This window comes from Falco rusticolus, chromosome 8 (assembly GCF_015220075.1).
Source record: "Falco rusticolus isolate bFalRus1 chromosome 8, bFalRus1.pri, whole genome shotgun sequence".
Lineage (NCBI taxonomy): Eukaryota > Metazoa > Chordata > Aves > Falconiformes > Falconidae > Falco > Falco rusticolus.
In genome coordinates this window covers 17680865-17695255 of record NC_051194.1, presented here as the reverse complement: position 1 = coordinate 17695255, position 14391 = coordinate 17680865, and the positions used below count along the sequence as shown (strand labels likewise).

Genomic DNA, 14391 nt, shown 5'->3' with positions numbered 1-14391 from the left:
GAGTGTGAAATCCTGTCCCTTTTAACCATAAATGTAGCCCACTACATGTGGGTTCTGATAAACCAAATTATGTGTTCTACAAAGTACTTTTTTGGTCAACTATTTTCCCTGGGACATAAGGAGATATATGGGTAATTCCCCTGATTTGGGTAGTGTTTCATCTAACTCTTAACAGATACTATAATGATGATATATGCCTCAGGAAATACAGTGTTATTTTTGTAATTAAGCAATTTCTCTGGTTTAGGCACAGATTTTAAAAAAACTTGAAGGACAGCATTGCTTAGGTCCCCAAGAACATTTTATCACATACTACATCAGAGGGTAAGGAACTATTGCTGTGCTGTTTTGTCAGTCATCTTAGTGTGTTAGTAATGGAATGCATGCTTCCTTTTAGGCACATTAAAATTGAAAGGGTTGAAGTCCTTTTTCCTACTTAAGGGAAACTATTCATATCTAAATAGGATAATAAATAGATGGTCATTTACAACTATACATACTCTAAAATGGAAGATTTAGCCTGAGAGAATATTTTACTATGAGTCCCATTAAAAAACAAACAAACAAACACACACCAAAAAACAAAAAACACCCCGCAAATTCATTCCAGAACTAGACAAGAAGTTTGTAATAAGAATCTTCATAACCTTCTAACCCTCCCTGCTTTGGGGAAACTATAAAAAAACACACCAAAACAAAACACGAAAATCAAACAAAACCCAAAACCAACCAGTAAAAATGACAGTCATCTAAGCGCTATGTTCTCCTGCTCCTGCTAGAAAGGAACAGAAAAAAGGAATAGCTGATGAAGCCTTAGATGACTGTTTTCAGTAAGAAATTACCTGCCAAGCAATTAGATCTTTGAGTCTATTCAGCTTTTCTTGATCCTCTGGATGGTCCCTGATATATTCTTCTGTAAAGAAAGCCTGAGATAAAAAATAAAAAAAAATCAGTCCATCGCTTTGACAGGTAAAGAATGCAGTGATTACTCCACTGACTCTAGGTTGTGACTGTGATATTGGTCATCAAATACGAGACATACAAATGCTCCTTAACCAAATACTGCTGGTGATAATTCCTTACTATATCAGTTGAGAACTGAGGTGCTCTTTTTTGTTCAAATTTAGTCAGTCTTTATCCAACACTTCTGAGTTTGAGACCCTTACCATGAAACCTGATTACTGTTTTATTAAGCTTGCACTGAAACGAAAAAGGCACAAATTTGGAGTATCATGATTTACACTGATAAATTATCGTTTTATTCAAGTACCTTACTTACTGACATTAGCCAGTGTTACACAATAAGGGAATTCAACTCTGTCGTAGATAAGCAGTCAGAAACTGCACACACACTGCCTTTCACTGCCCAAAGGTTCCCCCCCCCCCCCTCGGATATGAAAGAAGAATGTAGCTAAATAGTATCTAACAATATCCGTGACTGCCAAATATCTAAAAAATGGTATTTTAGGACTAACATAGCATAAGCCATACTCCTCCAGAATATGCCATGCTTACCACATATAATTTATGCGTGTATGTATATACACACATATATATGGGGTCTTTTCAACACTCTCTGAGTCTACCTGACATGCTGAGCCTACTTGAGCATGGCACGTGTTTTCCATAAGGAAATGGCAGGCAGAAATAATTGAGCTCCACGGCTGTGGGGTACCCACACATTTATTTTCATCCCCAAAATATAATTAGTAATTTAGAGTTTAAATTTATATAAGCTTTTAACATTCCAGCTTTCTCTCCCACCCCACCTTCACAAGGTAGCCTTAGGGACAAATATTCTACAGTTCAGTTCTTCAAGACATTCCATTTTCCTTGTATTACCAGAACAGTTTTTATTTGTATTGCCATTTTTTAACAACAAACCCTGCTATACAGAATGGCTGCAGTTACTGGGAAAACCTGATGACAGCTTAGTTGATAACCCACATCTGAATACTCTAGACCTACTGTAGGATAAACTTGATTCATTTAATTCAGATCAAATTCTTTGATGTGAGAGCACCTATTTCATTACAAAAGGGGTACCATGTCTCACGTGTATATGAAAACCCTTAACACAGTAATTAATTTTGAGCTTCAATTACTCCAGTCTGTAGTTTCTGCTTTCAAAGACAAATGTCACCACAATATGAGGATCTCTTTATCAGTGGAGTTATGTCTTTCATATTCCCAGCCCACATTTCACTGCCAGTTTGAACAAAGGACCTGGGAGGATTATTAAATAATGTATCTGAATATGTTCTTTGCGTTGACTTAAAAGCTCTTACCTTCTCATATTTAGCAAAGCCACCCATAACAGCTGGATCAACAATTCCGTTCAGAAGCATAGAAAGTGGATTAATAGGAAGGTTCTCATCATTCTGGTATTGGTTAATCATCATCAAAATTTTTTCATTTGTCATGGACATCGTTTCAATAGCATTCTCTAAAGGACTAATTGTAGTCTATAAAGAAAGAAAAGACTTTTAAGGTTTATAAACATATTAAAAGGTATTTTTGGTTTTATAAAATTTCACATATATTAACCAACAGAGATTTGTTAATTTCTCTCAGGACTTTATAAATTAGATGTAAAATATATTGATCCTATTAATACAAAGGTAAAACAGAAGTAATAATAGCTTTGTATACATAAAAATAAATAAATAACAAGTGTGATAAATTTGAAAACTATTTTGTGCATGGGGATTGATATAGATACAAGTTTTACAGGTTCTTGGCATGGTGATACACACCTGTGACATGGAGACAACCTCAAACCATCGTAAAATTCCAGGAAGTTTGTATGCTGTAACAAACGATGTTCTCTCAATCCACATAGACTATTAAAAAAAACATAGCAGGGAGAAAATTATACTTCAGGATTTAAACTTTAATCTTTTCTGCCTTCTGAAATATCAGAGTGAAAAGAATGTAGATGGAAAACATATGAACACTTTTGCATGAAAGGACACTGCAAAATTAATCTAGCACAGCAATTTGCACAAATAATTTTTCCGATTTCAGATTAGGTCATTTTTAGGCACAAAGCCTGCACAAAGCAGAGGAAAAAGAAAATTGCCCTTGAATCTTTTAGTATCTAATCCTATTTTTGCCGTCACAGATTGAATGACTATGACTAAATGACCTGTTCTCACTTCTACCCAATTACTTCCCAAATGTATTTCTGCAATGAAAAGCAGTGATAGCCCAATAATAAGTTGCCAGCATTCTCTCCCCGCCCCCCCCCCTTTTTTTTTCCTCTTTAAACAAGACTAGCTGCTGGGCTTTTAAAATGCCACTAGTTCATTTACACTACTGCTGCTTATTGTACCAGTATCCGTTGACCTAAACTGCCAGTACTGAGAAACATAACAATGATTGCAATGAAGACATAGTCCAACTATCCCCATTTTCCACGTATCTGAAGTAACCATGCGTATTATCTATTGTCATCAGCAATGAAAACATTAACGATTTAATTTTTGTAAAACCATTTAAAGGTTTATTCATAAATGGTTTCAAAACTCTACAGTTTGCAATGGAAGCCAATGTGCAGCATGAGTCTTAATAATGCAGTGCAAACCTGGGATGTCAGAGAAAAGTTTGCATCTGAAGCATTTAGCTGAACAAAAGGTGAGAAGCTCCTTACATGAAACTGTTGACGCTACTAATCAGCACACACATGGCTGAAATTGTAAATTTTTAAAAATAAATGGCTTTTCCCACTAATATCCCAAGAGCACAGCTTTAGCCATAAAGACTGGATGTTTTCATGACAAACTATAAAATATCAGCTATCTGTAAAATGAAAATAAAGTAACTTAGCACATTTTTATGCATGAAACGGAAAAATAATTTATGGTATTGCAGATTTCCTAGAATATTTGAACAATGAAGACTATTTCTTAGCAGTACACCATTAGGCATAGGAATAAATGTGACAAAGGTAGCACTCTAGTCTGTCAAGTTTTTATGGGACTAATGAAAGCAGACAACACACACCTCTCATTGCCAAACTGGCAGCTGACAAAAGTGTTGTAAACTACAAGAGGCAAATCATTTGATATTTATTTAGATGTCATCTTGTTTCATAATGAAAATCTGCGCCAGAAAATGTTACTGCTTAACACAAATGTGTTGAACATACTTAACTAAATAATGTTTACCTGCAACTGGCACAGTGATGTATCACTGAGTGCACAGAAATAGTGCTAAAATAGAGAAATTTTGCTTTTTTTCTTTTTTGGAACCAGACCCTAGAGGTAGGATGTCTGTAACGAGTCTTCCAAGACTAAGAAAGGATCTAGAGCAAATGTCAGTCACAGCTACCAGAACTGCAACCATCACCCTATCGTTCAATTACTTACAGCAAATTCATTTTCAGGGTCAACAGATCCTTTTCTGACTGGTCTTGAGTAGTGGAATCGGTGCACGTTGTTGGACTTATAAAAACTAAAAGATTTAAAAAAAGACTATTGTAAAATACAGAATTCAGAAATTTATGGAACTTGTTATCACAGTGAAATATTTCATTTTGATTCACTTGAGTTTTTAATTAAAAGCAAATTTTCTAGTCAGAAAAAAAGCATTTCACTGAGAACTCAGGAGACAACTACTTTATCTATAAATCAGTGTCATCACACAGTATTTTAGAATTATTAAGCTTCAGCTTGTAATGGGGTATAATTTCCAGGCATAAATTTCAGAACTTCCAGATTAATGTTAAAACCTACAGAAGAAGGTCAAGAAAAGATTTTTACTTCCATATATTCTTGCTGTGGCAGGCACACTGCATGCCTGCTTTATAATGGCATACCAAAGGAGTATGTTTTGTTAAAAATAACTGACTGAATAGAGCAGATATATTCACCTGGTGTGTTTTTTCACCCACGGTGCATGCCAAATCAGTTTAATCACATCTAACAATTCTGCTCACAATGCAGAACAAAAGGTATTGAATAAACTAAACATTTGAAGCCATTATAATAATAATTTCTTGTGATAGATAAGAAAATGTATATAAATACTTGTAGAGAAGGACATCAATGTAAAGAATATATTGCAAATTCAAGTTATGGTCTATTCCATGTAGCTAATAAATCATTCTCAGTCATTGTGAGCACATATTTTGGTTCAACCAGGCTCAGGGCTGGGTCCTGCACTTGGATCACAACAGCCCCATGCAATGCTGCGGGCTGGGGCAGGGGGCTGGGAACTGCCCGGCGGGGAAGGGGCTGGGGGGACTGGTGGCCAGCTGGGCAGGAGCCAGCAGCGTGCCCAGGTGGCCAAGGAGGCCAGCAGCACCCTGGCTCGTAGCCGGGACAGCGTGGCCAGCAGGGCCAGGGCAGTGCCCGTCCCCCTGTGCTCGGCACTGGTGAGGCCGCCCCGCGAACCCTGGGTTCGGGTTTGGGCCCCTCACGGCCAGAGGGACATGGAGGGGCTGGAGCGTGTCCAGAGCCGGGCACGGGGCTGGGGAAGGGGCTGGGGCACAAGTGCTGGGAGGGGCGGCGGGGGGAACTGGGGGGGTTAGTCTGGAGAAGGCTCCGGGGGGACCTTATCGCTCCCTGTAGGCATGGGGGGGTTCATCTCTTTTCCCAGAGAACAAGTGACAGGACAAGAGGAAACGGACTCCAGTCACATCAGGGGAGGTTTAGGTTGGGTACTAGGAAAAGTTTCTTCACAGAAAGGGTGGTCAAGCCCTGGAACAGGCTGCCCAGGGAGGTGGAGGAATCACCATCCCTGGAGGTGTTTAAAAGATATATAGATGTGGCACTTAGGGACAGGGTTTAGTGGTGGACTTGGCAGTGCTGGGTTAACGGTTGGACATGATGATCTCAAAGGTCTTTTCCAACCTAAATGATTCTATGATAATTCCACAAAACTCATATCTACTCATCTTTTAGCACTGGCTGACTTGAAAGAACAGAATTTGCACACTTTTGGCTTAGTGTTTTGCTGTCCCTAGAAAATTCTTTCATTTTGATTTTTGGTTTCTTTTTGAAAGATGGATTAAATTTAAAGCCATATTAAGTGAAAGCTAATTTTGCAGAGGAAAAGAAATATTTCTCAGAAATATCTTACAGTAAAACCAAGCCATGTTTTGGAAGCCTAGAGAAACAAACAAATGGAGAGACACCAAACTGTTGAGCTAAGGAAACTTCTGTTGTATTAGTTCATAGGAACCTATAATTTATGATCCAAGCTACTAAGATTATCTTCATCAATAAAGAAAGTGTTATATACTGCCATACTGAGTCAGATAACTTTATACAGTTCCATCTGAAAGGACAGGTATTTTGAAGCTTGTTGATAGAATAAATGTATTGTCATTGACTAATGTAACTAACAATTAAATGCACAGTAAAGTACACTCATAAAATCTCTAAGACCAGATGAAATCAGCAGTTTGGCGGAATTCTGCAGCTGAGACAAACAATTACATAGCTCCTGTATGACAAGAGATTGTACTTATGTGGAACACTGCTAAATAAAACTTTTACAAGCTCAAAATGTGGCTGGCACTGCACTGAAACTAGTCAAACAGGACCAGATTTATAAGCTGTCTTTCAAGTTACTGGCTTTAAAATGAATTCAAGTTGAAACTGGGACAACAGTTCATAATTTTTTTATTTCACTGGGGTTTTTTTTTTGTTTTGTTGGTTGTTGTTTGTTTTTTTTTAATCTTGTAGTACAAGTCCTGTGCTATGTATCTGCTTTATTTATTTTGGGGTACATGGGGAGGTGATTCTTCTTTTTCCACTCAATCAACCACAATTTCAGTAAAAATTGTAGAGAAAAGTCTGCAGACAAAGGTGACATCTGGTTTGAATCCAGCTGTGGAAGAGTTAGAAATGAACCCGGCTGACAAAAAGCCTTCTATCTTCATTCTCTTTTTGGACAGCCAAAGTGTTGTTAAAGGTTTTGGTCTGAGTGTTTGTTTGTTGAAGTGTGGAGGCATTCCAAAGCCTGTCTTGCATTAAAAAGACAGGTGCCTCAGTTTACCTAGAGACATTTTAGCTCGAGATGCCTCTTTTACACCAGTTTTGGTTAGGGAGATACAGTCATACCTGGTGCTTTCACAAGGCACTGACAAGAACAGGGAGAAACCACGGCCTGCCTTAATTGATGGTGCTTGTACCTATGTGCTGTCCTTAAGTTACAAGCTAACAAATACTATCTTGAATTTTTTCATTCAGGTGTTAGTGATAGCAACGGCTTTTACTGACCATGTTTGCAACCATATACATCACAGAATGGTTTGGGTTGGAAGGAACCTTTAAAGATCACCTCGTTCCAATTGCCTTGCCGTGGGCATGGCCACCTTTCACTAGACCAGGTTGCTCAAAGCCCCATCCAACCGGGCCTTGAACCCTTTCAAGGATGGGGCATCCACAGCTCCTTTGGGCAACTTCTTCCAGTATCTCAACACCTTCATACTAAAGAATGTCTTCCTTACATCCAATCTATATCTCCCCTCTCTCCATTTAAAAACACTGCCCTCCATCCTGTCAGTACAGACCTTGACAAAAAGTCTCTCTCCATCTTTTTTATAATCTCCCTTTATATATTGATGGATTATGGATTTGGAGCCAAAGATCTCACAAGCCTTAATTCAGCCAATATTCCAGTAGGTACTGTATGCAGTTTGGGCATCAACTATTAGAAGGAACCATCACTTTCCACACTTGTAGTCAGAACAATTAATTAGGAGCGTGTACTAAGTTCTGCCAGTTCTACACTGGGTTACAAGTTTGGAATTGTTCCCCAGTCTGTTCTCAGAATACTTTGGACAATTAATTTCCTTTACTCCTTTACAAAATCTTGACCATAGTACCAATGGAAGCCATTGTGCCACCATATCTTTTGCGCTTGGCAAGTTAAATCGTAACAACATTCTGTTGTACAAGAACCTTCAACTCAACCACTCTCATACTGCTAGTCACCTGTAAGAGCCCTATTTCCACCATTTGCATAAGAAGCTGTATTTAAAACTCAGTAACTTGGACCCAAAGCATGGATTCCACCTCCCCTCCCTGTAACCAGGGTTGCTGGTTATGCTGTTCCTTAAGTAGTATATGGGTAGATGTTCTTTCATTAAATTCCTAGGGAATACAGAAGTCAGTAAATAAGACAGTAAAAGCTCTAAGATTCACTGGCAAATGACTGAGTTCAAAAAATAATGGTTGTCTGCCAGTTTAGGAATAAGGACTGATTTTTATTATATTATCTATTTACAGGAATTTACTCACTTTATAATTTGGTCAGGTACTGCCTTATTTTTGAATCTAGGTTGCTCCTCTAGGACTGGTTGCACTGTAAAACACTGGATGTCTGAAATTATGAAAGTTAAGGGCATGGTATTAACTATCAGGATGAAATACTGCAGGCTTATGAGGAAATTAAAATAATAATAATGGTAACAATGATGATGATAATAATAAAACCAATAATTAATAACAATAATAACAATAATAATAACATTTTCCTGATGAAAAATCTGCAGGGTTCAGAGTTTCATTTGTGGAGCTTCCTTGGCCAAAAAAGGACAAGTTTTGCCAGTAGTAATTAGTATATATATATATAAATATTAATTTTGAACTGCATATTTTTAGTATTTACTGAATTCGAATATCTGTAGCTGAATTTATCACACTGAATCATTCACTAAATTTTAAAGCCCAGCCAACTTACAAAAATGACATTAACAACATCTGACATTAACAGTTTCACTATTTCACTTCAGGTATGCATAATGTCATGATGTTTACCATTTTATCTTTGAAATCTGTAATTGAGCAGTCCTTTTACTTGAGATTTCCTTTTTCTATGGAAGTGTTATTTTTGAAATCCGAGTACTGTATTTCTATGTAAATACATCATATTATATATTTCAGTATATTTAAGACTCATGCCCCTGGTTAAGGTTCTGTAGCTTTTTCTTAAGTGCCTCAGTAGTGCATATCTCCTGTTTGTTGCAAATAGACTTAAGCAAACTCTAAGAAAGGACTGAAGCATATGATCTCAAAAACAATAAAATTAGCTAAGACACAAGACAGATTTATGAGGGCTTGGCTCTTAAGCTTAATGCACTTCTTTAGACAAGTCTATAATACACTCTGCTTCAGTCCCAACAGTGTGAAGAGAAAGCAGTATTCCTTTTCTCCTCCAGCAGCTTCCATCAGAACAGACTCAAGAGACCAAGTGAAGTGTTACAATGTTACCTTGAAAATTGACAAAGGAAAATAATGAAAACGTGAAAAAAGTGAAAAAATATGTCTGATACAACAAGGTGATCTCATATCTGCTCAGCCAGTAATAATTTAAAGGAGAACATGAAAATAAAGTGTGTAAGCAACTGTGAAGAGTACTTCTAAAGATAACTTAGAACATTCTAAAAGGTGGCCAACAATCTTTATGAGTTAATTTCCTAGGAAACTTTCTGCGAGTGACATATTTATGTTGCCAAGAAATACAGGTGGTACCCAAGTGCAGTGCCAGTCAGAACAATGTTCAAGGAAGACGTGGATTTGATATCAAGACACAACAGCTAAAAATGTGAGGTAACAGCCAATTTGTTGCTTTAAACAGCACATTTGAATGTTCATCACTCATTTTGCCATTTGAAGAAAATAAAGGTAAAACCACATATGAACTTCGCTGAAATGGGTATCGAGCACTGGAACAGGCTGCCCAGGGAACCACCCCTGGAGGTAATTAAAAGATGTGTTGACATGCCACTTAGGGAAATGGTTTAGTGGTGGGCTACATTTATGGTTGGACTCAGCCTTAATCTTTTCCAACCTAAATGATTCTATGATTCTATGATGACTGAAAGAGACATACTCTGTAGAACTGTGAGAAAAACAGACACAAACATAAACCAGACGCAAACATCTTATGAACAAATTAAAAAAGACATGCAGGGCATATAAGAAAAACTGCAAACTGAGCTGCCACATTAATAAACCTTCATCTTTTTTAGGAAATGACTGCTCCACACAGATAAAACTCTTGCTAAAAACAAGGTTTCCCCCACCCGCCTTCACTCTGTGATTTCCCATGTGTTTGAGGATACATTGACCAGGAGAGTTTTTCACATCCTCTCCAGGGGCTGAGGTGGTGTTCATCTTCTCTGCACTGGGAAATTGAGTCATCAGCTGTGTCTGGAAATCTTCTCTCCTCTCATACTCCTTCCCACGATAGATGAATACTTTATTCTGCAAGGAATAAACAGCTGATTTCTTGGGCTGTATGATGCTGAGGCAGAAGTTATAAATGCATGTTCATCAGTACAAAGACAGCGGTGTCTCCAAATTTTGTAATGAGTGTTACTGGTTTTGGAATATTTATTAGCTATAAAGCAAGACACCATTTTGACCAGGTGCAGGAACGCAGCACTGACTCTCCAGAAACCCTGCTTTGGAATGAATGAAGATAAAGTGGCACCACCACTGAGGATGCTCCTGTACAGCAGAATAAAATCAGAATGGAAGGTAACAAAAGTACTGAAATTCCTTTTCTTCTTGTTTGTCAAGTAAAAGGATTTGCTTTCAAATACATTCTGGATTCAGGTTTCACAGCTTTCCTCTGCCTGCTCCTTCTCCTTGGTATGATGAAATGTCCTCATTCACAATACAGTAACCCCCAATGTGCTCATCTGTGGTTCAGTTTGCCACACTTAACAGGATACTTCTATAATTACCAGAAACAAAAGGTGCATGTTTCCTTTGGTGTAATATTAGCATATCATTTCACTATTTTCCTAATGTTTTCAAGGCAACATTGGCCTTTAAAAGTGGCAGAAAGAGGTCTTTCATTGCTTTTCAAGTATAAGGAAAGCTACCACATTAATTGTAGTATGTAGGAAAGATTATATTTTTCTACAAGAAAACATAAAATATTCAGGTTAGTTTTATGCTCTGAAGACATGCACTACAGTGGTTAAAATAAAGCAATGAACTTTTAAAAAATAAGTAAAAGACAGTTGTGCATCAATTCCTGCATTTGGCAGGTTTCTTGAAGAAACAGACCCTTTGGATTCTTAATTTCTCCCATGCTAGTAAAAAATGGAGAAAAGTAAAGAAAACAGAGTAGATTCAGTGTATAGAGGTCTGTTTAATGAAAACAGTTCAAACTTATCATAATTGTCTTAAGATATTAACTAGCTGTTACCGTTGAGGAAAAAAACTTAGAGTAAGACAAGACAGTTGGTATGAACATGTCAGCTCAATGCATATTAGAGATCAAAAAAGCAATCTGAAATTCAGTCATTATGAGGAAAACAAAGAACAAACATCAGCATTGCACTGAACAAATTCATAGTATATCCACATTTCAAGTACTATGTGCACTTGTCCTACCATCTCATGAACTAGGAAATGGGCAGCAAGGGAACTGGGATGTTAAAAGGTACGGAATGGTTGCTGTGGAAGCAATGTTTGGACAAACCAAGACTTTAAGGAACAATACATCATGAATGGTACAAGGAAGGTGATTAAAGAACAACTGTTCAGTCTCTTTGTAAGAACTAGTGTAGAGAAATGATCAGATGACAAAAAAGGGCAACAGTACATCTCTAACACACACAGTTGTATACTGTGAGGCCACAGTATATTCTGGAGAGCATCAGTTCAGAAAGCAACTGACAAATTCATCCAGCCCAAACCATTCTATGGTTCTATGAAATTCACAATAGAACAATCCATGAAGGGCTAGAAAACAAAACTGTCAACTCCAACCCAGGAACCTGTTTATCAGGTAAGCAGGGAATATCTACCAGGTCAGTATCACTACACACCTGCTCTATATTGCACTCTTCCCTACCATACTTATCCACTATTTCCTACTGTTAAACATACAATATTTGGCTATGGAGCGCATTGGTCTGAAAAATATGCTGTTTCCATATTCATAAAGTATTTCAATTGTAGCTGAGAGGCAATAAAAATCAGAAACTCTTGTCAGTTCATTATAAGGTCCACTAAAAATATCAACCTCATGTGAAACAGAATTTTGGTTCTAATTTGAACACAAGTTAATTAATGACATTCTACTAGTTATCAATAACCTGTGTGGGGACTCATCTGAGAAATACGTACCAATAGAGCTACCCATACCAAATTACATCATATTGATGCACCTAATATTTCTTCTAGTTTCCACCATCAAACTAAGGAAAGAATTGACTTAAACACATCTGAAAACATTTCATGCATATTCTTACAAGTAATAATTCACATTTTGATGACAGTCCTGCATCCAAGCAAAACTAATTTCACGGCAAATATCCCCAGAAACTCACTTGCATTAAAGTACACTCATATTTTTAGAAGCATATGAAAATAGATGAAAAAAGTAAGAATTTAAACATATTTACCCTTAGAAATGTGGGGAATCCTTGGCCATAATAACCAACAGCAAAATAGTCTGGTTTAGGTCTCAGAATTTTCATGATGTTTTCATAGAATTTTGCTTGTTGAATCTGAAAGCAAAACCAACTGCAATTACTTCTCTTCAGGGTTTGTCCCCCCATTTATTTTTAAACTTCTTCAGCAGTACTACAGCTATCAGTGGATATGCAAGAGCTATCCATTACTGGTTCATAAGCTATACCGATAATCATTGTGCACATGACACTGCTGTGGTACAATTAAATATTGTTTACATTGATATGCAAATATAATACATAGTTAAATAAATGTTTGTGGCTTCAACTTTAATTGTTTGACCTCTGAATCAGTCTAACCCTTAATTTACTAGCATGGAAAGGAAAAAAGCAAACACCAAAATTGTACTTGACACTCTACACTTTAAACACTCAATTGATAACATTACTGAAATAATACATTTGGAAAAACTCCCTTCCTCAAATGTTTTCTGAGGTATGGATCAACTCAAACTTTCACCCTAGTGCTACACTAAAGACATGCCATGTAAAGGGCTTAGAATAACGTCTTCTGTAAAATACTAAGTGTAATTTAGCTTTACTGTTTTTATTTGCTTTGTTATGAGACATGCAACACTGCAACTTAAATGAAATTGCCAAAAATATTTTCTTTATCTTTTAGTTTATGATAAAAGCAGAATTTATTGCGAGGAAAAGAAGCTGTCTTTATACACAACACTGTTAAGGAACATAAGGTTTTGATACTTAAGGTTTCTTTCTGGAAGAATCAGGGATATCTATTGAATGAGCCCTAAATGTTTGTTAAAGATCATGCAAGTGTGGAATCTTGGGGGTAGGAAAAAAAGAAAGTATGTGGGTTGGGGATTTTTTCTAATTAATTCAATTATAATGAAAACGAATAATTGAATATTTAGTCTTCCTTCTAGCCTTTGGACCTAGTTCTAATTCCTTGTGCCATATTACTTCCCCAGTCCCTGATAAGGACAGAATTCTTTAGGCTTGTCGAGATTCGAGTTCCTAAAATTGAAAGAAAAATTTCAAGGAAAAAAATACATCCAGGTGCTTTTTCTACCCCAAAGCAGTAAAAAGGCCTCAAAACCCTGTTATATTTCTTTTATACATGGTATTTAAATTGCACTGAGAATGTTTCTTTCATCTATACAAGTTTCAAAATATCTCAGATGTCCACAACCTTAACAGTTCGTTATCAATCTCTACCACTGGATTGCTACAAGAAAACAGCAACCCTGACAAATGAATTAAAATCAACTGTAGACAATTTCATAAGCAGCTTTATCATTTGATAGCTCAAAAGTAGTAATTTCTGCAACTGAAGTAATTTGAAGACCTGCAGGTCTTCAAATCTTACCAGGTTTTGACTTAGAAGTTCATAGTCGAAAACTTCCTTTTCATATTGCTCTGCAAGTTCTTTGCATAAAGATATGGCTTCTTCCCACATCTGCAATGCAATCACATATTCAAAAAGTAAATCCAGTACCAACAAACAAGTTTTTAATGTGTCACTTTTTAACTACAGTTTTATTGATTATGCTCTCTTTAAATTGCAGTCATTTATTAACAGCACATTTAGAATGGAAGACTCAAGGCAATCATAAACTTCAGGAAAGCAGATTAATGTAAAAAATAAAAGTGTTTTATGGTTCATTATAGGAAGGAATAAGTAAACCTACTTTATTCTTATAGTAAGATAATAAAAAATCACCTGACCTTTCAGATACATAAAAAAGAAGGGTAAACCATGAAGGTGCAAGTATCCAGAATACACCCCAAGCATCAGAGCTGTGTAGGAGGAGATTGACACCTGCCTGTCCTTAAAACCAACACAAGCATACATAACCATAGGTAACCTTGCATATGACAGCTCTCCTAGTCAGCTAAAAACGTACAAGATTTAAATTGCCACTTGCTCAGAGCAGCAGCTTGTTTCTTTCCACACAACTTAATTACAGAGCTGCATAGGA

The 14391-nt window shown here is 36.8% G+C and overlaps 1 protein-coding gene across 1 annotated transcript in view; it reads right to left on the bottom strand.

Moving 5' to 3' along the window:
- Positions 1-14391, bottom strand: part of DOCK2 (dedicator of cytokinesis 2) — a 197715-nt gene that overhangs the window by 11471 nt on the left and 171853 nt on the right. Inside the window, exons 39-46 of the mRNA XM_037398282.1 lie at positions 13779-13868; positions 12380-12484; positions 10079-10220; positions 8253-8334; positions 4371-4455; positions 2757-2843; positions 2289-2465; positions 843-926 (exon numbers count right to left, since the gene is read on the bottom strand). Coding sequence (XP_037254179.1) covers positions 843-926; positions 2289-2465; positions 2757-2843; positions 4371-4455; positions 8253-8334; positions 10079-10220; positions 12380-12484; positions 13779-13868 — 852 coding nt within the window. The remainder of the gene's footprint in view (positions 1-842; positions 927-2288; positions 2466-2756; positions 2844-4370; positions 4456-8252; positions 8335-10078; positions 10221-12379; positions 12485-13778; positions 13869-14391) is intronic.